Genomic DNA, 26921 nt, shown 5'->3' with positions numbered 1-26921 from the left:
CTTAAAAACAGAATCTGGTCTTCACTAGCAGCTGTGCAAAAACTGGAGCCATTTCTAGGAACATCCTAACAGCTCTGCCAGTTCAAGGTCACATCTGGAACCCACCAGCTATTGGTAAAGGTTCTCCAAGTGAGAACTTTTGTCCTGTGACATTTTGTGGGGCAGTTAAGACTTCAGGAGCAACTTCCAAATTAGTCTGCTTCCTGGGACACTGTGGAAAAGTTTACACTACTGGACACTGGGTAACCTCCCTCAACCTAAGAGTGTGCCGCTGCTTAAGGAAATGGGTCGGCCTACAAAGAGAAAGTCATCCATGGGTCATGAAGACCTTCCCTGACAGTAAATATGGGCTTCCAGTTTTGAAGGTTTTTGACTACGTCCTTGGCAGCCTACCCAAAGAATATCTCACCTTGGAAAGGTATGGCTGTCTACATTATATGATACTTAAAGTTGGACACCTTAAGTCATGTCATCCAGCACAGACATATTACTTAGCCTGCGGTTGTAGTAGCAGTACTCGAAATTACAGCAAGCTGATGTCCCACACAACTGTACCAGTATTTTCTGAAGACCCAGTGGTACCAAAATAGAGTTTTGCCAGCACTGCCAAAGCCTGCAGTTATAGACTGCTTGGGGCTTAGGTGCATTGCACATGGAGGTTGGCCTGTTTGTCCCAAGCCCATGGAGATAGATTAGTGAGGGGGAAAGTGTTACTGAATATGGTCACACTTCTTACACATATCTTTATGACAATTACATATCTTTCTAACTGACCAGATGATGTCCATTTTCAGTACCGTAGGACAGAAGTACAAGCTAACATAGCACGGTGGTCTTGACCATCAGAATATCCCAGTGAAAATGGATTTAAGAGGCCTGCTCAGACTGTGTGGAAACAGCAGAGGGAACCACAACTGGTGCAGCCAAACATGATGACATCAAAATCCATTTGTTTCTGGATGGTCTTGATTATCAGTGACAATGGATAAGAATTCTCCCAGTGTAGACTACAGAATGGTCACTTTCTCTTCTAGTAAGAACACTGTGCAGATCTTGTTGCCCAAAGTGTAACCTCTACATTCAACACCGTTTAGGTTGGAGCTAAAATTTGGGGAAATTAATCATGATGCCCAGGGAACTGAAGTCTGGTCAGAGACCAAATATGCTGCAGGCAGTTCCTCCCAACTTGTGAAAGCAAAAAGCCAATCTATGCAATGGCAGATTTTTGTCTCAGTCACTGTAGTCCTTTGCAATGTCTGTTAGCTTAAAATATGCTTGCTTCCACACCTCTGGACACACCCTCGGCTATAAATGACATGGGCTACTGTGGCTCATAATGCTCATGAGTGTAGTGGTTCAGCCTGGACTCTTGCCCTGATGGCTCCTGCACCACATAGAGCATTTCATCTGAACTTTATCTTTGGAAGTACACCATGTCTGTCAAACAGGTTCAAATGTCTTCAAAGACAGGTTGAAAGGAGTATGGCTCTGGGGGTTGCATATCTTTTTAGCACTACAGTGGAGACAAAAAAGTCTGCAGTTTGGTTGTATGAAAAGTCCATCTAGTCTCCTGGTTATGTGAAACATAGTCATACCTTCTAGATACTGAGGATACCATATCAAAGGTGCCCCTAGACCATCAAGGTGTCATTCCCTCAAGTCCATCAGGAGTGGGCCCAACCATGAGCACTCATGGAGGGTGGACATACGCACATTGTACAACTTCTGTAATAACCTCATGAGATCCTTCCCCCCTGCACAAGATGTAAAAATATGCTGAATTTGAGGATGTCCAAAGGTGACCTCAGGGAAGCAACTCATCACCCAAATCTGTTAAAAGAAACTCCACACAGAAGTCAATGTGCCTAGTTTTCTGGAAGACCTTCTGGGGTTAGATTTTGATAAAGAAATCTCTATTGCTTATCTGTATTATCTTCATAAAGCAGAGAGGGGTGCAAAAAGCTTCTAGGTGGATCAGTGGTATGCATCCTGTAGTTCTGCATGTCCATTGGTTGTAGTGATATTTAGTTGTGTCTGCAGAAGCATCATCCCAGCAAAAGGTTGTTCTGAAGATGCCAAAATTAATTCTGCCAGAAATGTCTCCAGTGAAGCCTACAATAAGATGGTATAGATTGGCAGTGCTACGATCAGAGTACCCAGCTCAGCACAGGTTGCTGTTAAAACCACAAGAGTTCTGTAGGAAGCATCACTGCTCTGTATATTGCAAATGCTAATTTCATTAATAAACACTGCATGTATGGCAGCAAACAGTGCATCAGCACTTGGTAAATCAATGCTGTGAACCAGTTTTATGGTGGCAACATTACCAGCTATGGCTATGATGGACTTAATGCTATAACCAGGAGTGCTAGTCAAAGCAGTGGAAGCCAAGGTATCAGGGTAATAGACACAGCAGAGATGAGGCATGCAAGAGAGAAAAACACAGGCAACAGGACACTGATATTCTCCCAGCACCCCTTAGCTGCTGATGAGATGGGATACGTAGCTGCCTGCACCCGAATGTTACATCCTAAATAGCTTGTTTTTCTTTTTTGTAATCAAAGTCTCATGTGTGGAGGGGTGCTGTGGTGAGGCCAGTTACTAATTCTCATCGGACTCTGTTTACCTTGGCAGCAACTTAACATGGAGATCATCTCAGATTTGAGCTGCTGGGACAGAAGGATTCACCATGAGCTGGCTTTTAGTTGACAGCGTATGGTAACCTGGGATTCGGAGCAAGGGCTTACCTCTTGATAACCATTTTAAATTGTCTGGCCAATCTTGGGAATACATTTATAATATAAACACTGGACTCAGGACTTCAGCTGCCATTTACAGACAGTCCATTAACCTTACCATCTTCCTGTTTTATGACAAGGACTTCCCTTTAACAAGTTCCAATCATATCTACTCAGCGAACAGTTCTCAAATCTCCACCATTGTTTCTACAAAACACTGTGGCAAAACCTTTCACACTTGGACAGCTGGCTCCTCAAACAACCACTATAACTATTGCTGACCAAAACTTGAAAGTCCTCATGCCTTAAAATACTCTTCAATCTGTTAATATCTTTATATTTTCAATCATAATTTTGTAAAAATCCGTTAAAAAAATACTCCTTTACTGTCTGCCTTCCAATCTTTCATATGGTGCACATCACCCCCACTGCATCTGTCACTATAATGTTTTGTCCTCTCATCCCTGTGCTATCCCTCCTGTGCCCCCCATTCACATTTTATCTTCCCCTTCCATAGCTCCAACTTTTCTACCACCCTCTTCACTATGCTTAGTCATATACAAGTCTGCACAGACATCAGCAGTCCCCCTTATCCTATTTTCTATATTGCTCTCGTTATCGGCAACTCTCGGTGAACTTTCAACTTTGAAAACCCTACCTTTAACACTTTACATCACCCAAATATCCCAGATCCTCATCTTTCCTATTTTTCCCTCAACCCGATTGGTCACCCCATTTCTAGTATTCAACTGTAGGTCTTTAATATTGAGTCATCTTTCCGCTCAACTTCTACCTAACCTTGTTTAATGATTCTGCACCTTATGCAGTTCTCCTTTCATCACATGTAATTTCCCTTCCTCCTCCCTCTTTATTGCCTTTAACTGCAAGGGTCTATCCCTCAGTGCGCTCCCTTAATTATCTTCCCTTACTTTCCCATTTCACTATACCCTTTATTTAAATATAAAGGGAAAGGTGGAGTGTATAGAGTTCATCTGGATCAAACTGTACTACACACGTGTGGTCTGGAATCAAGACAGATGTTTGACACTCTAAAGTGCAAACATGGACACCTGATTTTCCATGAATATGTACTTTTCTCTGAGGTACACCACTCTCCATGGTTACAATATATACATTGAAGGGGTGTTGGGGACACTCCTACTTTCATTACAGGTGCTGTGGGGGGGGGGTGAAGCCCATCCAAGAAAGCTTCTTTAGCTCTAGTGTGAGATTCAGTTTTGGCTCTCATGTGATTACTTGCTGCTCAGAGTTTGTGCTTTCTAGTGTCAAACAGTTGTACTGTATACTACTTCAAAAAGGTAAAGTACTTTCCAAATTAATAGAAAATTTGGTACAACAGTATACAAAGCTGGCTAACGGATACTACTTGCTTCAATAAAGTCACCGAGTACACACTTAAATATGGAAGTACAAACATTTTGAACTACTAGTACTTTTATGTATGCAGTTCACTTAAAACTTTTACACACTTACCTTACAAAAATCACTTTTCAGGGCTTTTTCTTGTCTGTAGGGTGAGAAAGAGAAATGCATTAGAAATTTGGCACCAAAAAATGAGTGCACCCATAATTTTAGTTGTAAAGTCACAGGAGAGCTGCTGTATTTGCTATCTCATCTGTGAACTTTCAATGTTATCTAAAATAACCCATTCTCTATTACAAAGGCATTAGTTTAAAATGCAAAAGCATTAGTACACAAGTGTATGTAATCTGTGCTGACATAAGCAAATGGCAAAGTACATAACTGGGCAGAAGCAGCAAATGTAAAAGAGCAAACAAGGGACAGAAATGCTTTTTATGGAAAAGCAGTTCTGAGCTTAAATAGGCTGAAGTCTGCAAATGAGCCTGAAATGACACATCCAGAAATATTAAGAAAAATTACCACAGACACCAGCAAACTCCCAAATCTGTCAGTAGGTCAGATATGTTTAACCTCCAGCTTTAAGAAGCATTATTCCAAACGTTTCCTGCAGCAGTCGGTACTAGTATCAGCTATCATCATTAATGCATTGCATGACTGAGATGAAGTTGGCTAACCCTCCCCCTTCTTGATCCCTTCCTACAAGGATTCTAAATATCTGCAGCTAGTGAGAAGACAAAATGGTATGGCAGTTGCTAAAACTTTACCTGATCTGGCTTTTACTGAATGATGAATCTTCAAGTTTACTAATCTTCATTTCTATGAGGGTATGTGTCTAAAGACGTAATCTAAGGTCATGCGAGTGCACAGAAACAAGGATATCTGGAAAACTGATATCCACCTTGTAGTCTGAGCATTGAAAATGATAGGGGATAGTAACAGGCTTGTCTCTCCAATAAATAAAAAACATTACATAGATACATACATAAAATCTTTGATACCAAAAAGAAATTCCTGGGTAAGTAGCAAAATCAGTTTTGACATGTTCAAGGAATTGCTGCCAATGAACATGATTTGGGGCGTTATCTAGTCTTACAATGTTATCAACAATCAAATAAAGTTTCCTGTGCAGAAATTTAAGGCAGAAGAGCAAAACTGCAATGCAAATTGTAGCTTGCTACAGATCCCCCACCATGCCCCAGGATTCCCACTCCTCTTTTCTTGATATAATGGAAAATATTAGGGTTCAAACACCCTAACAATGGGCGATTTCAACTACCCCACCATTAACTGGGAAAACTACTCATGTACCAACTCCTTCGCTTAACGCTTTCTGGAATTCATAAACTCCAATGCCCTGGATCAAATTATCCACACCCCCACCAGGGGCAACAATATCCTAGATCTAGTCATTACCAACATGAGTGACTGGTGTTCCATACCTGAAGTAAATACCTCCTTGGTCCGATCCGACCATAAGCTTATTACCCTAGATATCCACATACTGCCCTCACCCCCCCCCCCCCCATTAAGGAAACTACGGTAAAAAATTCTCCAAAGCCAAACTTCATGCTTCTTAAGACAGAAGTGGTGAACTTCATGACACCCATGCAGATGGACAATACAGTTACAACTACTGAATCCTACACAATTGCACTTTATAAGCACTTACACGAGTGCATAGCTCGTGCTATCCCAAACAGAACCAAGACGCTATCCTCCAAAAAAAGGAAGCCAATCTGGTGGTCCCTTGCCATAAACAAACTGTACAACAGAAGGAAGAAACTGTTGCAAAAGAGTAAAATCTCATGAGTGGAGGAGCTCCCTGGTCAGCCTCAGCAAGAAGCTGCGATCCCTGATAAAATCCTCCAAAGCTAGTTATGAAAACAAAATCGCCACTGATTCTAAAGACAACCACAAAGCATTCTATAGCCATGTCAAGAATCTCAATGGCAACACTCAGATCTGCTCCGAGTTACAGCACAATGGCACTAAATATACAGACCCAACTGATATTGCCAACATCCTGGCAGATAGGTTCAGTGCTAACTTTAACCCCCTCTCACCCCCTAAAGAGCCCATCTCTATACCAGAAGAATGCAAAGTTCCTGTAATTACGGTTGCACAGGTAAAAACCACACTCTCCAAAGCCAAGAACACAGCATCCATGGGACCAGACAACATCCCAGGCTGCATTCTACACAAACTATGATAACTTTCTCGTCTTTAGCTAGGTACCCCCTGTACACTCTAGCAATAGATGCTTCTAAGGCCTTCGATAGAATGAGTATGAAATTTTTACTCTCTATTCTGCCTCTATTTAACTTTCCTACATCGTTCACAAAATTTATTGAGACCATTTACCACAAAGCCTATACAACACTACATATTAATAATGGTATATCTGAGAGGATTAACATAATTAATGGTACGAGACAAGGTTGCCCTCTCTCTCCTTTATTATTTAATCTATATATAGAGCCTCTCTTCCTTCTTATTAAACAAAAACTCATCAGATCATCCCCAAGCTATTTAGAACTAGTATCCCCTCTCGGCATTTATGGATGATCTAAATATTTACCTCTCTTTACCAAATTCGGACTTAGAGAAAATCATGAAATCCATTAATATCTTCTCTAAATTTGCCAACTACAAAGTTAACAAAAACAAATCTCAAATTTTTTCCGGTTAATATCACATCACCATATCCCCTAAATTTTTCCTCTGATGTTATTCCAGTTAATTCAAGTCTTCGTTACCTGGGGGTAACTTTCTCAACTGATCAATCTATTTCGTATCATGAGAACATTTCTTCTCTTTGGAAGGAGGTGCAATGGGATTTAAAGAGATGGTCTCAACTTAAGCTTCCCTTTATGGCACGTGCAACTATTATAAAAATTAATATCCTTCCCAGATTCTTGTATATTTTCAACTCGACTAATTCGATTATCCCTCTATATACTTTTTCAATAAATTACACTCAACCTTCTCTAAGTTTATTTGGTCTCCTAAATCGGTGAGAATTTCGTATTCTAAACTTACTTACCCGAAGGATTTGGGTGGTATTTCTCTTCCTGACTTCAAACTTTACTATGATATTATTCAAAGTAGTAGAATTATTAAGATAGCAAACTATATTAATACCTCAGATGCCTGGCACCCTAAGTGGGTATTACTTTACTTCAATTATATTAGATCCCTTAAATTCAATCCATCCGCCTTACCTTTCTTGAGCAAAGTTAGTCTAGCCTTACCTTTCTTGAGCAAAGTTAGTCTAGACAAATATAAAATCTTTTATGGCCTGAAATATAACGTTATCAGATTTCATAAACTATTGTCTTCGCTAAAACTTTTGCAGGCGTTCATTTCCCTCCAACCAATACATCTAAATCCCAATTTAACTCTAAATGGTAACTTGATAAATCTGGACAATTTCACCCTTATTAAGGATAAGTGCATGGCAGACTTTTTCTTAGTCAAACATCTGAAGTTATCAGAGATCAGGCAAACCTTTAATTTATCCAATAAATATACTTTAATAACTAGACAAATCTTTGAACTATTGAATCCATACTATGATCATTCTGACTTATCTAGAGAAAATATCGAAATTGCCAAGGTTATTTGGAAACTTCTTCTGCTAAAAAAGAAAATGACTTCCAATGTATATGTTATTAATCTCTATCAGATCTAACAATTTGCCAGTATTTTCTAAATTCTGGTCAGATAAGGACCCGAGTATAACTCCCGCACTAATGAAAGAGGCTTTCAAATCAAGTATTAAATATATCCCTTTTAAAAAATTATTTTATACGCAACTCATGATCACCAATAATGTGTATTTAACACCTGCAATCATTAATAAAATTCATCCCAACTCGTCTTCTCTGTGTCCATTTTGTAAGGATCAAGTAGCAGATATATATCACATTTTCTGGAGTTGCAAATGTGTGTACAGACTATGGTGTGCCCTTAAAGGTATTCTGGAGAAAATGGGATACGAAAAATCAACACTTTCTTGGCAATTTGCTTTATTACATATCCCTCCTGATAATATTACTAAAGCTCAGCTCAAGGTGGTGATTTCAATTGTCATATTTATCAAATATTATATCTCATTGCATTGGAAGTGCCAAGCCGCACTAACATGGGAAGGTCTAAAGGAATTGGTAATTAGGCATATTAGGGCACAAAATGAGAAGTTATGTACCTACCATAACGTTCCATGTTAGCTGTCTTCTCTCGCCTTCTTTCTTGCTTGATGGGTTCGGAGCCGATCCTCGGCTCCGACTCGGCACTTGCTAAGCTCGAGAGTCACTTTTACCAGCTCGAGGCAGCCCCATATCCCATGATGCAAGGCGGTAAGTACCCAGATCTCGTTTGATGACAAAAGGGCAATAGCACCAAGCATAAAACACTTCCAAAAGGAAGAAGAAGAAAGAAAAACCTGCAGGATGGAAGAAGGACCAGCTCTGTATGGTCTTCAGCATAATAATTCCTTGTAGAAAAAGGTCTGTCCAGGCCTGGGGGAAGGAGGGAGGGTCGCAAGAAAGAAGGCGAGAAGACAACTAACATGGAACGTTATGGTAGGTACATAACTTCTCAATGTTAAGTTGTCAATCTCGCCTTCATTCTTGCTTGATGGGACCGCGTCCCTAGCACCTCTATCCTGGGTGGCTCAATGGAACAGACTCTTGAGGACTGTAGAGCCAAAACTGGCTCTGTCCCTGGAGGCCAAGTCCAATTTGTAATGGGAAACAAAAGTATGAGGAGTGGCCCAAGTGGCCGCTGCACAAATAGTGTCTAAAGGAAGTCTAGCTTGAAAGGCTGTAGACGTAGCTAAGCTTCTTGTTGAATGTGCTTTAGGTTTTGAGCACAGCTGTTTTCCCCTGAGCCGATAAATTTCAGAGATGACAGAAGAAAGCCATCTAGATAAGGTCACTTTTGAGACAGGAAGGCCTTTCTTGTTATCAGCATAGGAAACAAAGAGTTGATCGGATTTCCTAAATTGTTTAGTTCTGTCCAAGTAATATCTGAGTTGGCGGTGGACATCAAGATAATGTAGTTTTTGTTCCGATCTGTTAGAATAGGTTGGAAAAAATACAGGGAGATCAATGGATTGATTCAAATTAGTCTTTGAGATGACCTTTGGCAAAAAGGTCGTATTAGTTCTCAATGATACTCTGTCTTTGTGAAAGACCAAATAGGGGGGGTCGAACAGATAGAGCATGAAGTTCAGACACCCTCCTGGCCGATGTAATAGCTACTAGGAATAAGGTTTTCCATGAAAGAAATTTCAGGGAGCAAGAAACAGCTGGCTCGAAGGGGGGAAGAATCAAGGATGTCAGCACTAAATTTAGATCCCATTGAGGAGGAGGACTCCTGACTGGAGGCTTCAGGAGGAAAATTCCTTTCAAGAAGGCTCTACAAAGCCTGTGGGACATAATATTGTGATCTGCGAACCCGACATGAAAGTTCGAGATAGCAGCCAATTGAACTCTAACTGTGGAAGAGGAGGAGCCTGCATGAAAAATCTCCGCTAAGAAATCCAAAACTGCCTGAACTGGAGCAGTGAGGGGATCAATATTCTTGGCTTTAGCCCAATAAGAGAAACGTTTCCATTTGCTTGTATAAATCCTCCTGGTAGAGGATTTTAAGGAAGCTACTAGAATGTCTCTAACGGGGTTAGAGATCAAAGGAAGCCTGGCTAAGGAAGGAAGTGGAGCAACCATGCTGTGAGGTTGAGAGAAGGGATAGACCGGTGCAGCTGACCGGATTGGTGAATCAGAAGATCTGGCACTGGGTCCAGATGCCACGGCTGCACCAAAAGGTGACGATGGAGGAACGGAAACCAAATTTGTCGAGGCCAATAAGGAGCAATGAGAATCATTTTGGCTCTCAAAACGGTTGCTTTCTGGATAACTTGAGGGATCAGAGGAAATGGAGGAAAGGCATAAAGAAGTCCCTGGGGCCAATCCTGGGTCAGAGCGTCTCTGGGGGGATGGCCTGACAGAGGGAAGAGAGAGAAGAAGTCTGGGCATTTGCTGTTTTGGGGAGTAGCAAAAAGATCGCAACATGGGCGACCCCATTCCAGAAAAATCTCTTCCACTATAGACTGCTTGAGAGACCACTCGTGAGGCATGAGAATAGCTCTGCTCAATCTGTCCGCTAAAATGTTGGTTTTCCCAGGGATGTGCGTTGCTACCAGAAACCGATGAGAGGAGATCGCCCATTGCCAAAGTCTGAGCACTTCTCGACACAAGGGGTAGGACTTGGTTCCGCCCTGTTTGTTGATATACCAAACTACAGACATGTTGTCTGTGTGGACTGCAATTGTCCCTACGGGAAGAAAGTCGTTGAGGGCTTGCAACGTTAAAAGCACTGCTCTCATCTCTAGGACATTTATGTGCAGGTGGTATTCAAACGGTTGCCACGTCCCATGAACCATCCTGCCCTGATAATGACCCCCCCACCCGATCAGGGAGGCATCCGTGGTGACAGTGGCTACCGGGGATGGGGGTACAAAGTGTCTGCCTTGGTGAATCTGGGGAGAAGTGATCCACCAAGCAAGATGATTCTTGCAAATCTGTGTAACCAGTATTTGGTGACGCATTGGAAGTTGTTGGTAAGACCACTGAGTGAACAACATCCACTGAAGAAGGCGCATGTAGAAGCGAGCGATAAGGATGACTTTTCGAAGTTGATCGAGATGCCCAAAAGAGAACAAAGATTTATTGTGTAATCCCTGGCTTGGACAAGCTGATGCCTGGTGGTGGCTGAAAGGAGCCAGTCGTCGAGATACAGAAACACCTGGAATCCTTGATGTCTCAGGTGAGCCGTGACCACTGCCATGCATTTGGTGAACACTCTGGGGGCTGTAGTGAGACCAAAGGGCAGGGCTCTGAACTGGAAATGACTGGACCCCAGCCGAAAGCGGAGAAATCTCCTGGAGCGTCTGTGAATTTTTATGTGATAGTACGCATCCTGAAGATCTATTGAGCACATCCAGTTGTCCTTCTGTAAGAAGGGCAGAATTGATTGAAGAGTGACCATTCGGAATCTTGTCTTCCTCACAGACTTGAGTCTGCTGAGATACAATATTGGTCTCCAGTCTCCCGTCTTTTTGGGGACCAAAAAGAACCTTGAGTAGATTCCGGGCTCTGAATGGTCTGTTGTAACTGGCTGAATGGCTCTTTTTTGCAGTAGTTTTAAGACTTCTAACTCTGCAATTTCCCTTAGACCGGGTGGTACATCTGGAAGGGAATTTGAGGGATAGAAAGGACTTTCCTCGAAAGGAATTTTGTAACCCTCGGATATGATCGACTGAACCCATCTGTCTTGAGTGAGGGAACGCCAGGCTTCTGGGTACAGCGATAGTCTTCCCCCGACTGCCTCCAAGGAGGGACAGCCGGGCAACATCTCAGGGATGCTGAAAGGGCTTGTCAGAGAGAGACTCTCTGTTTCCCTGGTTTTGTGGACCCCCTCTGCCTCTACAGCGGCGTCTGTTGTTGTTACCCCCTCTGCCTCTAGGGGTAAACTAACCACGTGAATCCGGCGTGACTCCTTGGGATTTGCGGAACCACATTTTCCCACCCTTCTGTCCTTTGGGGTAAGGTCTAGAAGGGGTGGAAAAACGGACTCCTACGGCAGAAAGAGTTTTGCCGTCCTGCTCACACCTGGTCAACGTTTCCTTCACTTGAGGGCCAAACAATGCTGACCCATCAAAGGGAGAGTTTGTGAAGGACGCCTTAAAGGGATCTGCAAAATTACATAGCCGCATCCAGGCTTGGCGTCTAAGAGCCACACCTGTACCTGCGGCCCTACTCGCTCCATCAGCAGCATATGATATCAGCCTCATGGAGGAGTTTGCAATGGAGTTAAGGATTCCTAGCTGCGAAGCAATTTTTTCTTGAGCCCCTGCAGCTGTAGGATCCTGTACTACTTCACCTAGCTCCTTAAGGATATCCCTCTGGAGTCTGGTGAAGTGACATAGGTAGTTCAGCGAACGCATAGCAAAGGTCGCTGAAGAAAACATCCGCTTACCATACCTATCCATGGTCCTAGAGTCCTTATTAGGAGGATGGACAGGTACGGAAGGATCTGCAAGTTCCTTCTTGGTGGCAGCCGCCACCACCATGGCATCAGCGGGGACACCTTTTGTGAGGAATTGCTTGTCCGACGGGGCAGTAATAAATTTAGAAGGCCTCCTAGGGACTGGCTCTACAGAGTCAGGAGCAGCCCACGCCTTTCGAGCAATAACCTGCATAAGGGGTCGAAAGGCGGAGACACCCAGGAGGTGGAGGGCCGAGATCCAAACGCCTCCAGGTATACTGACTCATCCTCAGAGGGATTATTGGAGGGCCAGTTTCCCCTCTGTCTAAGGAGTTCTAGGATATCTGAGAAGGAGACATCCTCAGAGGGGGATCTTGGGGATCCCTCTGACTCATCTAAGTCAGTATCTGAAGTGATAGACTCGGGGGAGTCTACGTGTTTCCTCTTACAAGTCCTCTTCCGCGGAGGATCTCCCGACAAATCAGGAGAATCCTCGGAAGAGGGGGATATTCCCAGTGGGGAAACCTGAGGCGGAGGATCTCTGGGTCCTGGAGCAAGAGAAGTAGCAGAGATGTCAACAGGCACTATAGAGGGAGGAGCTAAGGGAACAGACTGCTGACTGAGTCCAGTGGCCAGCACACTCTTCATCACCTCGAAGGCTCCCCTCCCAGGGAGGTCCGAGAGAACCCGCTCCGAAGAGCTAGAAACTCCAGGACCCACCGAAAGGGAAGGCTCAGAGGCAGATGTCGGAGCCGAGCTCACCAAGGCCGAAGCTCCAAGGGGAAGAGTGGGGTCGGACAAGGGTCCGATGCCACTCACCCCCTCGGAGGAGACCAGGGAAGCCCGGCCACCGAATCCCTCTAAGGAAGGTCGAAGAGGTGATAAGAGTAGAGGCTGAAGGAGCAGAAGGGAGTATCTGTCCCTCAGCCGTAGCAGAAACTATTCCCGAAGACTCCAACTCCAAACTCTGGGGTAGAGTCGAAGGAGGAACTGCAATGGGGTGTGGACTCATAGTCGTCTGCTGAGACTGACTATGTAGCATTTGGGCCAGTGCCTGTGATTTTAGTAGTCTACTGACCACTCTCTCTAAATCATGGTCAGAAAGCCTGGATGACCTTGAAGATCGGCTCCGATGGCTCCGTTCCGAGAGGAGAGGTGAAGCCGGAGCCGAGAGTATCGGCTCCAAGGAAGGGGACCTAGACCTCTTCCTCGAAGGAACCATCGGAGCCGATGAAACTACAGAAACTGTCGGAGCCGACAACTTATCGGCACCGACAGGTAGCTTCGATGCATCGGCTCCAGCCGGAGCCGATACAGCCACAAAAGTAACGGTGTCGGAGCAGATCGGAGCCGACACCGATGCCTGAGCCACATGGTGGTCGGAACCGATCGGAGCCGACACCGAAGTGGTCGAACCAGAATCGGCACCGAAGGTTTGAGTAAACCAGAATCGGCTCCAGCCGGAGCCGATCTCGACTCTGAAAGAGTCGGAGCAGAGGCCACAGGCTTGGACACAGAAGCCTGGGCCTTGGAAGACTTTGAAGTCTTAGATGGAGCCGACTTAGCCGGAGAGCCCTCCGGCTTAGGAAGGCCCCTCAAAATTAATTTATTTCTTCTTTCCTGCAGGACTCTCTGGCTGAAAGAGTGACATATAGCACAGGAGTCCTGCAGGTGAAGAGGCCGCAGGCAGTAAAGGCAAGTAGTGTGACCGTCTGTCAGAGACATCTTCTGACAGCACGAGTCACACTTCTTAAAGCCTGAGACCCTTTCCTTAGACATGGTGAAACACACAAACACACAACACCAGTCCAAGAAATTAAACTAAATATATCAAAAACTATCAATAATAGACACACACACACCCCCTAACAAGGGGGGGGGGGGAATGGGATGGGAGAAAGTCTGACTAAAAGATTTTAAGGAGACAGGGAAAATCTTGTCAGAAAGGCACTAAAACTGAGTTAAAACTAAAAATATAAAGTTTTTTTTGAAGAAAGGGGCAAAAATAGTAATGTAAAAATCACTTACCAGGAGCTGGTAAAAGGAGGACCTCATCAGCGAAGCGGCAAACGAGATCTGGGTACTTACTGCCTTGCATCATGGGATATGGGGCTGCCCCGAGCTGGTAAGTGACTCTCGAGCTTAGCAAGTGCCGAGTCGGAGCTGAGGATCGGCTCCGAACCCATCAAGCAAGAATGAAGGCGAGATTGACAACTTCACATGTATCTCTTTTATAAAGGTAATCACAAGTTCTGTTCTGAAAATTTTTGGAATGTATTCTTTGATTGTCTTTTAACCTGAAACACTTTTCATTTTTGTATTATATCTCCTTAATGTATTATCTGTTGTATATATTATGAATGATATGGGCAATGTATAGTTGTTTATAGTTTTTGTTGATGTTTGTACAGTGTTCTTCTGTGGTTTGTATTGTTTGTCTATAAGATAATAAAATAAAAAGATTTTCAAAAAAAAAAAAAAAAGACCCGGCACTGCCAGCAGGGGGCCAAGTCAAACATACAGGTTGAGCAACATGGCGATGACTCTGACAGGTGCAGATAGCATGTTCATCATCATAGGAGGATGTGATGTGAAGTATTGCCATCTATACCAGGGAGAATATGGCAGTGCATGTGTAATATATGCCAGCATATAACTGGAGTTTAGCTGGAGTTTTGTAAATTTTGTGTCATTTGACTATCACACTTGAATTGTACAGATGCTTGTGTTAAATGTATCAACAGTGCTATCATAACTGATTGTTTATGTTTAAGCAAAGAATTCTGGAAGGGAAGAGTTTTTGCAATTGTTCTATAGCTTTCAGATACTGCAACATATCTTAGCAAAGCTCCCAAGTGTGTATTGTACCAGAGTCCGGGGATCAAATGTGACATCATTTGATAACCAGCACTGATAGGACACAACTCTCAAAGGAGTTTGTTTCGTTTTCTTTGGGACATGATATAAAATATCTATGTCAGTTATTAGAGATTGATAGAGTTCAGTTTTAGTTGGAAGCTCATCACCTTGTCTTATGGAAGTAAGCATCTCCGCATCTAATTTTGCCTTGCTGTATTAAGTTAGCTAGGGAGCTGTTATTCTTTTAGACAGTCAGGAAATACAGTCTACTTTATTTATTATTAAACATTTTATACCTTTCATTGGGGCTGGTCTTTTAGAGTATACTTAAGAGTACTGTGCTCATTTTAATGACACTGAGGCCACTCCGAAAAGCCTTGCTGCTTTGGTTACACTCTACCGATTATATTAGTACTGATTTTACTCAATATAATTGGAAACCTTTGTAAGAGTCCGAGAGTAGTTGACTGGTGGCAGTATGGTTACCTTAAAAAAGCAGTAGAGCTAGTAAATCTGCACCAGTCTTTCCCAGGAGTGTGTGTGTGTGTGTGTGTGTGTGTGTGTGTGTGTGTGTGTGTGTGTGTGTGTGTGTGTGTGTGTGTGTGTGAGAGAGAGTGTGTGTGTGTGTGTGTGTGAGAGAGAGTGTGTGTGTGTGTGTGTGTGAGAGAGTGTGTGTGTGTGTGTGTGTGTGTGTGAGAGTGTGTGTGTGTGTGTGTGTGTGTGTGTGTGTGTGTGAGAGTGTGTGTGTGTGTGTGTGTGTGTGTGTGTGTGTGTGTGTGTGTGTGTGTGTGTGTGTGTGTGTGTGTGTGTGTGTGTGTGTGTGTGTGTGAGAGAGAGAGTGTGTGTGTGTGTGTGTGTGTGTGTGTGAGAGAGAGAGTGTGTGTGTGTGTGTGTGTGAGAGAGAGAGAGAGTGTGTGAGAGAGAGTGTGTGTGTGTGTGTGTGTGTGTGTGTGTGTGTGTGTGTGTGTGTGTGTGTGTGTGAGAGAGAGAGAGAGAGTGTGTGTGTGTGTGTGTGTGTGTGTGTGTGTGTGTGTGTGTGTGTGTGTGTGAGAGAGAGAGAGAGAGAGAGAGAGAGAGAGAGAGAGAGAGAGAGAGTGTGTGTGTGTGTGTGTGTGAGAGAGAGAGTGTGTGTGTGTGTGTGTGAGAGAGAGTGTGTGTGTGTGTGTGTGAGAGAGAGAGTGTGTGTGTGTCTGAGAAAATCAAATACCCAGGTGTGGGTGTGTCATCTACTTGGAACTGGGACACAGTGCTCCAAACTGAATCTTGTTTGGGATCTGCAGAGACAAAACCCAGTCCAAGGTTTGGAGAGAGTGTTCCTTGTGTGCTCTTGGGGGAAGTTGTGCTTGATGCAGAGAGCTGGATTTGAAAATACTGTGTAAATCCATTCCTGTTTTTAGTGACTGTCCCTCACCAGTGTCAGTGGTGAGGACAGAGGCTCCTTGATTACTGGCCAGGAGTTCAAAGTCCATCACATATAACTGAACTTCGATAGCCTGTGGGCAGTTGTCACTAAAGGTGTGTGTACTCTTAACAGCCACAAGTTAAACAGAGTTTCATTTTCTCAGTTTTATTTATTTTTGTTAGTTTAGTTTAGTCAGGGAAAGCAGGCAAAGATGTCAGGAGAGGTTTATGGTAAGCTGAAAAAGAACCAGTTGGCTAAGGTGTGTGAATTCGAAGGACTGGTGCATGCTAATCAGACTAAACATGAAATTATTGTAGCCTTAATCACAGATGCAGTGCAGACCAGTGGCCAGGAGGACAACCAGTCTGGTGTTGGGGATGTGTAGTCTTCAGAAAGACAGTTCAGCTTTTCCTCAGAGGACTTAAAGTTCCGTTTGGAGTTGGAAGAGATTTGAACTGGATGCCAAATGTTTGGAGGCTGAAAAAGAAGCAGCATCAGCATGAACTGGAGACCGAAGAGAGACTGCGCAGTTTGGAAGCTGAAGAAAAAGAGAAAGTGTCAGCATGAACTGTGATGTTTGGAGACCAAAGAGAAACTGCAATGTTTGGAGAGCAAAGAAAAGGAAAAGCAGCATCAACATGAGACCAAAGAGACTGTGGCATTTGGAGATCAAACAGTGCTGCATTTGGAGGCTGAAGAAAAAGAGAAGGAGCATCAGCATGACAGAAATAATGATCCTTCGTCAGGGTCATAGAGGTAATGGGGAAGGGAATAGCCAGACCCCCGAAGCAACAAAGGTCAGCAAATTTCTTCCACAATTTGCAGACAGGAATGACTTTGATAGTTTTATTCATATATTTGAAAGAGTATGTAAACAGTATACTGCTGACCAAGAGCTCTGGGTATGGTTTCTGACCCCCTTACTCCATGGTAAAACTGCAACTGCTGTTTCTAAATTGTCTGATACTGTTTTACTCTATCATAGTTTAAACAATATTTAACTGTTAAAAGTTAACACCTGAAACTTACAGAAAAAAGTTTTGTGAGCATAGACTGAAGGCAGACAGATGTGTATGTTTATATTACTCAGCTTGGCACTTATTTTCATAGGTGGGCGAGTGGGTGTCAGGTCATCACTTCTGAAAGACTGGCACACCTTTTGGGGAGGGTTCGAGCCCTTAGCACTTTGCCTGAGGACATGACAATCTGTTTGGCAGACTGGGAATGTAACTCTGCAGATGAGCTGGGGAGAAAAGGGAATCTCTACTTGGCAAGAAGGCCATCACTGCACAAGGGGATACCCAGTGCTGCACATGGATTTAAGGGAACCCATGGTGGGCAGCCTAAATCACACCAATAGAGTCTACTAGTAACAGAGGAAGCCACTAGTTCAGGTACATGGCCAGGATCAGTGGTTACATGTTTTGAATTTAACGAGGGGCCATGTAGCATACAAACAAAAGGCAACTGAGTCAGCAAGTGGGAATAACAGCATGCTAGTAGTAAGTTGTCTGGAAACAACATGGGTACCAAACTATCACCAGAGATTATATTCTATCTTAGTGGATGAAAAAGAGACCACTGCTAAGAGAGAGCCTCTGACATAACCACTGTGAAGCCTGCAGTAGTTAAGAGGAGCAGCACTTGCTTGGGCAGTCCACATTAATCAGAACCTTAGGAGGGATCTCACTCCAAATACTTTTGGCCAGGGTTCATCTCGACTGGGAGGGTGGAAAAGGAAGCAAACTGGAAGGGGTTTCAAAAGGTAAAAGACACAACGGCTGCAGCTTCCAGTGTAAAAAACTTTACTATGTGCACAGAACACAAGCACTTTCACAAGATTCGCTTCATCAGATGTAATAAAAGCACATTAAGGGCAAACCCTTTAAATATACTCTAAAGTCACATGAGAACATCCAATCAAACAAAGCTTAAAATTTAAAGACAGACTACAAATAAACATAATAAAAGTACGAAATATAGGTACTTGGGTATGGCATCAATAGGATTCGCTAAATTACAGAATTTTTGGAATATCTGAATTCTACACATTGAGATTTGCATCCAAATACTCTGAATATGAAAATGACTTATTCGATGTTACGGTAGCCAGAAACCATCTAGGTGAGATATATACTAGATAATATAGGAAAGAATGTTATGTCAACCATGTTTTGCACAGTGAGAGTTTACACCCTCCTCATTGCATTCTACTACAGATGTCCATAATTATATGGATATAATAAGAAGGCACTGGAATTCTTAATACAGATTCTAATTTAGCGAGTCTTATTGACGCTGTACCTAAGTTTATGTTCAGAAATAGCAAGTCAATTAAAAGAAGGTTATGCTATCCGAGAAAGGATTTGTGTAGAGTAGAATGAAAAGGCACTATGCCTTGTGGCAGATGCAATTACTGTCAATATTTGGATACTAGCTGTGTGTTTTTTCATCCAGATCAGGGGAAGTCATATACTTTTAGTGTTTCAGCTACTTGCTAAACTGAACATATAGTATATATCTTGCCCACTGCACTCAGTGTAATAGATTGTATATTGGCAAAACTGATAGGTCTTTCAAGGAACACATAAGGGAGCATATATATATATATATATATATATATATATATATATATATATATATATATATATATATATATATATAAAAAATCGGTAAAAAGAGCAAGGTGAATGCCCTTGCTAAGCATGTCACTAACACAGATTCTGCCCACTAAGTTTTTAGCAATAGGAAGAGTATATGAAAATGTTAGGATGGGCGATACACGTTTAAGAACTGAGGAATTAGAATCCACATGGATAGTTAGGATGAGAGGTGACAGAGTGTGGATTAAATGAATGTGTCCCTCTCAGACCTAAGTTGAGGTCCAGACCGCTTAGGTGGTAGATTGTGCTTAATTAATATATGCATATATTTTTATTTGTTTTTCATTTTATGAGACGTATTTATTTCAATTCTGAATTTCATTCCTACATTTTTTGCACATCTTTATATTATTTTACTATATTTCGTTCTTTTCTTATGTTTATTTATAGTTTGTCTTTAAATTTTAAGCTTTAAATGACTGGATGTTCTCATGTGACTAGAGTATATTTATTTAAAGGATCTGCCCTTAATTTGCTTTTATTACACCTGATTAAGCGGATCTTGTGAAAGTGCTTGTGTTCTGTGCACATAGTAAAGTTTTTTTTACACTGGAAGCTGCAGCCGTTGTGTCTTTACTCTTCTACCTTTTGAAATACTTTGTTTTATCAGACACACTTACTGGGCTTTTGGTGGTTTTGTTCCTGTTCTAAACAATTAGTGTGTTTGAGGATATCCCTGCAGATGTCTTGATTGGGAATGATTTTGATAATGCAGTACCTTGTGTGCATGCAGTTACATGCAGTCAGGCTTGGAGAGACAGAAATGTAGGTTTGGTAGCCTGGGGAGACCCAAACAGATCCCACACCCGAAGCTGGGGCTGGTAATGTGGCTATTTCAGGGAGGGGGGCTACCTTGCAAAAGTGAGCCACAGCTGCTGGTAGGTAATGATGTTCCCATGGACAGGGTGACTGCAAGGACAGGGATAAGTGGTAGTAACCCAGGCTGACAGTGAGGCACCACTGTCAGACGATACTAGGCTTCCTGTGGAAGGGGAGCTGGAAGGGGTCACAAAAGTAGAGCTGAGACAGACCCAACTTTCAGACCCTACCTTATGAGGCCTGAGGGATGTAGCTAAGGAGGCACCTTATGCTCAAGGAAAAGGGGAGTCTGTATACTGGAACAAAGGGTTACTGTATAGAGTAGACCCCTGAAAGAGGGCTAGAGGGTGAGGTAATACAGCAGTTGGTAGTGCCTAGAACCTACTGTCTGGCACCTCTAGCCATAGCCCATCTCATTCCTTTTGCAGGTCATATGGGCATAAAGCATACCAAGAGATGTATTATGCAGAATTTTTATTGGCCTGGGATTGCAAGGGATGTAACAGGGTACTGCAGGACCTGTGAGCAATGCCAAAAGGTAGGCAAGGTCAAAACTTTGTTGATGCCTTTACTTGTGACTGAGGAGCCATTTCTGAGAGTAGCTATGGATATTGTGGGGCCTCTGAGTATCTCACGTTCCACAGGGTAGTAGTATATTCTGGTGGTAGCAAGATTATGCTACTAGATACACTAAGGCAGTGGCTCTGTTCCCTATCGAGACAGAGAAGGTTGCAAATGCTTTGATACAGATTTTCAGCAGGATTGGTTTCTTGAGAGAAATACTCACTCGCAGAGGTGCCAATTTCATGTCAGACCTGCAGGCTTGTCTGCGGAAACATTGTGGGGTGAAGCACCTAAAGACCACTCCCAGACTAATGGTCTTTCTCTACACTAAAGACCATGCTACAGGCATTTGCATACCAGTTTGAGAGAGAGAGTGGGACAGATATTGACCCCCATCTACTGTTTGCAAACAGAGGTACCCCACAAATACACAGGTTTTTCACCCTTTGAACTGCTGCATGGGCATAGGGTGAGGGGGAGGGGCAGTGTGAATTCTACAAGGAGTCTGTTGTGGCTCATGTCCTACATCTCAGGACAAAGCGCAAGGAAGAGTTCATGGGCTTGGCCCAGGAGAACCTGGCAGAAGCCAAAGAGCAGAAAAAGGTCTAGTATGACAGCAATCCTCAACCCAAGGGTATGCTGTGGGACAGCAGGTTATGGTGCTCATTCATATCAGATACAATAAGCTGCAGGCAGCTTGGGAGGGACTCTTCGAAGTGGTAAGGAAGGTCAGTGATGTTAATTACATGGTAAATCTGCTAGGCAGGAGCACAAATTGTACTATGTCAACATAATGAAGCCTCAGCATGTCAGGGAGGACATGGGCAGACTGCAAACGGCAGGGTTGACTATTAGGCCCAGTACATGTCAGGTGGGTATGGCAGAGGTCGCCTACTTGGGACAGAGTGAGGAGTGGTAAGATAAGGCCAGAACCTGCCAAAGTGGAAGCTATTCAGGCATGGCCTGCCTGTTACCAAAAAGCAGGTGAGGGCATTCTTGGGGACAGCGGGGAACTATAGGTTCATAGGTGTGTACTAGGCCAACGGCCCTGGAGCCTTTACAAGCCAAACCCATAGAAGTGCCCTGGCATCATGCTACTGTTAGTTCCTGGTGCCTCTATCAAGTAGAGCCACTGGAGTGGTCCCCAGGGTGAACTTTCTATTTCCCATCCACTCAAGATTTCTCTTGAAAAGGGCCAGTGAGGTGGTCTGCTTGACCTGTATGGGAAGTCTATTCCAGAGCATGAGCAGTCTCGAGGTTATGAACCTCTCCCTCCAGCATGTTCTGTTGATTGTGGTAATAAGGTTGAGGTCCCTGGAGCGTGTGGTGCAGAAGGATTGGGATTTCATTAGGTGTAACATTTCTAACAGGGCTGGGTCAGACATGGCTTTGTAAGTCAAGCAGAGATCGCCTCAATAGACGAGACAGAAAAGCTGGGGTTTTGAGTCTATCCATGTAGGGCATGCGTTTACGGCCTGAGATCCTCTTTGTGAGATATTTTTGTGGCCTTTCCAGCTGTTGCAGGTGTTTAGTGAGGTACAGGTCACATGGGGCATTATACTCTATGACTGGTCTACTGAGGGAAGAGATGATGACCACTTTCTTCCAGGATGCAAAACCCTTGGTAATGAGATGTGCCACATAGGATTTTCTGACCAGTGGCAATGTGGTGGTCAAAGGAGAGGTTGCTGTCAACCTGTGTCCCCAGATCTCTCATAACACCTTCAGTGTTCAGTGGGCTACGATCAATGTGGTAATTAGTGGGAACTTTGTTTTTCCCAAAGGGAATGACTACGTATTTTTTGGCATTAAGCTTAAGGCCACAGTTTCGACACCAGTCGTTGGTCTCAGTGAGGCCTTTCTGTAGGATGTCTACATCACTTGGGGAGTTAATAACGGCTCCCAGCTTGCAATCGTCTGTGAACTTGGTCAGCCAGAGTCCCTCCATGTTGGCTTGGACTTCTGAGAAGTAGATGGCAAACAGGAGAGGACCCAGGACCATTCCCTGTGGGACTCCACTCGTTACTGGTTGGCAGTCTGACTTGGAGTCTGCTACTTTCACACTGTGGGTTCTATTTGTGAGCCAATTTGCAACCCACCTAGTGATACAGGAGTTGATGACTAGTTTGGTGAGAGTCTATCAATAATTCAGGAGTGGGGAATAGTATCAAAGGCCTTGGCCAGATTGAGGTAGGCTGTATGAACTTGCCTTGCCCTCATCCACAGCTCTGGTGACTGACTCAAAGAAGTCAACCATTTTGAGCAGGCATGATCAACCTTTCCCCAAACAAAACTGCATGGGGTCCAGAGTTTGGAGATTCCCTATATTCTTTTTAATTAGGTCCATGACGATGCACTCCATAGCCTTACATATCAGACTCTTCAGGCTAATGGGGCGATACTTCCCAGGGTCTGTAGTCGCTCCACATTTATGGAGAGGGATGACTGTTGCAGTGCACCATTCTGTAGGGACAAAGCCTGAGGTTAGGCTGTGATAGAACAGGGCACACAGGTGCGGTGCCAGTTCACTTTGTAATTCATGTAGAACACAGCCAGGGATATTGTCAGGTCCCACGGAAGCTGCATTCATGGCCTTGGACAATGCAGCTTTAACTTGTGCTGCAGTAATGCTGGGTGCCTGGCATTCTTCCGGTATTGTGATTGGTCCTTTAGAAAGTTCTACCTTTATTGAATTATCACTTGTGACATAGGAAAATTACATTAATATAAAAGTAATCACACTATATTGACAGCATCAGATAAAAAAGTTTTGTACTCGCCATAATGTTCCATATGTGTTGTCCATTTTCATTTTTCAACTCCCCACCCACCAACCCCATCCATTGAAAACTCCTGGAAGAATAGGTGGTTAGTGGATATTACTGTCCTTTTTGATTGAGCTCTAGATATATAGTCTTCCTATTTGTCTGCAAATATTTCCTTTCTAGTAAAATCAGCAAACAGGATATGAAGTACTTAAGGTTGGTGCATTATGGATAAGGGAGAAGCTAAAGAATTTTTTTTTGTCACAAGCTTTAGCAATGGCCAAGTCGGATACAAACCCATCAGTTGAAGAATGAAAATGGACAACACAGATGGAACATTATAGCGAGTACGTAACTTTTTATAGATTCAGAATGGAATTGTAGAAGCATATTAGATGAAATTGCACATGTTTAAGAAGTTGATAGTTTAGTGAATGAGTATTTGGATGAGGCAACAGAAAAAGTTGAGCTGCGCTTTTTTTAGGGTCAGGGGTTCCTGTGATAACAAATGTAGCTTAATTTGCAGAGATGGAAGAAGAATATGAATTGCTATTGATAAGGCCAGCACAAAAACATTGCTTCAGATAAAGTGATGATCACATGTTGAGTTTGTTAGAATGAAGTCCGTTAGCAGTAAAATGAAAATTTGAGACTTTGTGCGTAATAATGCGGGACTCGAAGGAAGTTTCTTTGACAAATACAAAGGATACTTACTTAGTAAGAGCTTGCAGTACCAGATTCGGGTCCCATGGGGGAGTAGGGTCTTTAAAAAGGAGGTATTAGAAGAAGAGTCCCCCTCAAAAAAGAGTTGCAGAACTCATGAGAAGCAACTGAGGAACCCTTAAATCCAATGTGAAAATTTGAAATAGCTGGTACCTGAACCTTAACTGTTGAAGAACTCTCTTTCTCTTTAAAAAGTGGAGCTAAAAATTCCAGGATGTTATGTATGAGAGCCGAAAAAGGAACATTATTTTAGTGAGCCCAGTAAACAAGCCTTTTCCATTTACTGGAGTAGAGCTTTCATGTTTTGGGCATATGGGAAGACAAAAGTACATGTCAGATAGGTGAAGAGAGCATAGGTCATCTGGCTATTAATGAAATTGGAGAAGCCAGGCCATGCACCTGAGATTTGATGCGTCTGGAAGAATCACGCCTGTCAGATGAGACAGAATGCAAGGTTGAAGTGAGGCCAGTGAGATTCAATGAGGATGGCTTTGTTCTTCAACATGGCAGCTTTCTGTAGGAATTGCTGGATGAGCATAAAGTAGACTGGTGGGGTCAATCATGAAGTAGAGCATCCCTTGGTGATTCTTTCTGTGGGGGGATTAGGGCAAAGTAGCTGCTGCATTTGTTGTTTAGGGGACAAGCAAAGATCACAGCAAGGCTAGCACCACTGACTAAAAATCATTTCAGTCACATTCTTGTTGAGGGACCACTCGTGAGGTAGAGAATGCACCTACTCAGCTTGTCTGCTATGACTTGGACTTTCCTGGAATGTGCTTTCCTATGAGATCACCCGTTGCCACACTCATCCTTAAAGGGCATGCAATGCTAAAAGCACAGCTCTCATCTCTAGGACATTGACATGCAAGTCGGCCTCTTCAGGGGACCAAGTGCTTTGGACTGTTATCCCTAGAAAATGCCCCCCACCCTAACTGGAAAGCATCTGTGGTCACTACGGCCTTGCGCTGAGGGGGACTGAACAGATGTGGCCTTGTAGAACCTGGTCCGACTGAATCTACCACTTGAGATCCCTCTTGCATTTGTGGATGATTCGAATTGGAATTGACATGGGCTGATAAAGTATCGACCATTGTGTTGCTAGCATCCACCCTAGGATCCTCATGTAAAATCTGGCTAAAGGTACTAGTGTTAATGCTGCTGACACTGATCCTAGAACTTGGAAGGACCATGCGGGATAAAATCTTGGTACTGCAGATTATGTTTCTGACCTGTGACATACACTTCTTGTTGTCCATTACTAAACAGCAGTCAGCCATCCTTTTTCCAAACTACCATTCCACTAACATGATACTTTCCTTGCACACTATTAGTAATATACATTTTACTCTACATGTTTCTATTTACATATGTTGATAAAACTGCATTTATATTACTCTCTGGACCTCTGTTTACACTAAAAATCACTGCTAAATAGATCTATGAAATAATGCTTATATTTGTGTGTGTGTGCGCGTGTGTGTGTATGTATATAGTACTATTGTATCTTATTTTGTATCCTACTAACTATTATGACTTGCTGACTTGCACTGTGAACCTTTTCTCCCCTGGCCTCCGTTGAAAAAGGGCTTTTGCTCAGTTGGACTATCCCAGTTAACAAATGTCAAACAAAGAAATAGAAGTCTGAATCCTTGAAAAAGGTAGTAAGGCTATCATTAACTGATGAACAGTGCCTCCTATGAACTCCAAATTTTTGGTTGGTTCCAGTTGAAACTTCTCATAGTTTATGGCTATCCCCAGATGAGAACAAGTCTGGAGAACCTGCTCTCTTTCCCTTGTGTTAATCGATACCTTGTCAGGGAGGTAATGAGCCAATCATCTAGATATGGAAACACCCAGTATCCTTGCAATCCCAAGTGAGCTGTTACTACTGCCATACATTTGGTAAACACCCTGGGGACTGTGGTGAGAACAATGGACAGAACTCTGAACTGGCAATACTCAGCTCCCAGCTGGAGGCATAAATACCTTCTGGATTGCCTGTTCATCTTTATGTGACCATACGCATCCTGAAGGTTTACCAAGCACACCCGGTTGTCCTTGCCCAAAAAAGGGAGAATGGAATGATCTGTGACCATCCAGAACTTGGTGCATCGAACTGAAATGTTTAAGTCGCCGAGATCCAAAAATGGGCTCTAGTCCCGTTTTCTTCAGCACTAAAAATAATCTTGAGTAAGTTCCAGATTGTAATTGGTCTGGTAGGAACTCTTAAATGACTTTTTTCTAGTGGCCTTTGTACCTGAACTGCTGCTTGTTCCCTCTGACTGGCTGGAACAGTGGGGATTTTTCTTGAAGTTGGAGGACAAATGGAAAATGGTACTATATAAACTCTAGAAATAATCCTCTGCACTGAAGTATCTGTTACTTCTTGCTAAACTCTCAGGTGCAGGGATAGCTTGCCCTCCTCTGGAGGCAAGAGGGAGGTAATCAGACCTCCTTTTCAGGAACGCTGAAGGATCTGTCAAAGAACAAATCTCTTGGAACCCTAGTTTTGTGGGCCACCTCTGCCGTGGGGGTGGTGTCTACCATTAGAATTCCCCCCTCTACCCCTGGGGAAACTTCCTCCACACATCTCCTGGAAAGGTCTCTGGCACTTCTTGAACATCTTTTGACTACCTTGTTGATTCCTGGAGAAGGATCTTTGAGGGGTAGAAAAACATATGCCCATGGCAGATGGGGTCCTTTCCATCCTTCTCACACCTGGATAATGTCTTCCACTTTTTGGCCAAAGACATGTCGTCAAAAGGAGCATTGATGAATGAAGATTTGAAGGACTCCACACAAGCACATCCAGGCATGCCTCCTGATGCCCTCTGCCCTTGAGGTTCCTTCAGCTACATGCAAAATGAGCCTCATGGACAAACTGGAAATAGACTGCAGGGCAGCCAACTGAGAAGTGACAGATGATTGTACTTCCTCAGAAACGGATCTTGGGAGG

The 26921-nt window shown here is 43.3% G+C and overlaps 1 protein-coding gene across 1 annotated transcript in view; it reads right to left on the bottom strand.

Moving 5' to 3' along the window:
- Positions 1–4215: 4215 nt before the first annotated feature.
- Positions 4216–26921, bottom strand: part of RELL1 (RELT like 1) — a 456049-nt gene continuing 433343 nt past the window's right edge. The window contains exon 7 of the mRNA XM_044062145.1: positions 4216–4266. Coding sequence (XP_043918080.1) covers positions 4243–4266 — 24 coding nt within the window. The 3' untranslated portion in view covers positions 4216–4242. The remainder of the gene's footprint in view (positions 4267–26921) is intronic.

Source organism: Protopterus annectens, chromosome 2.part1 (assembly GCF_019279795.1).
Source record: "Protopterus annectens isolate FY-2018-M chromosome 2.part1, PAN1.0, whole genome shotgun sequence".
Lineage (NCBI taxonomy): Eukaryota > Metazoa > Chordata > Ceratodontiformes > Protopteridae > Protopterus > Protopterus annectens.
The sequence above is the reverse complement of the archived record's forward strand: the minus strand, read 5'-3'. Positions and strand labels throughout refer to the sequence as shown.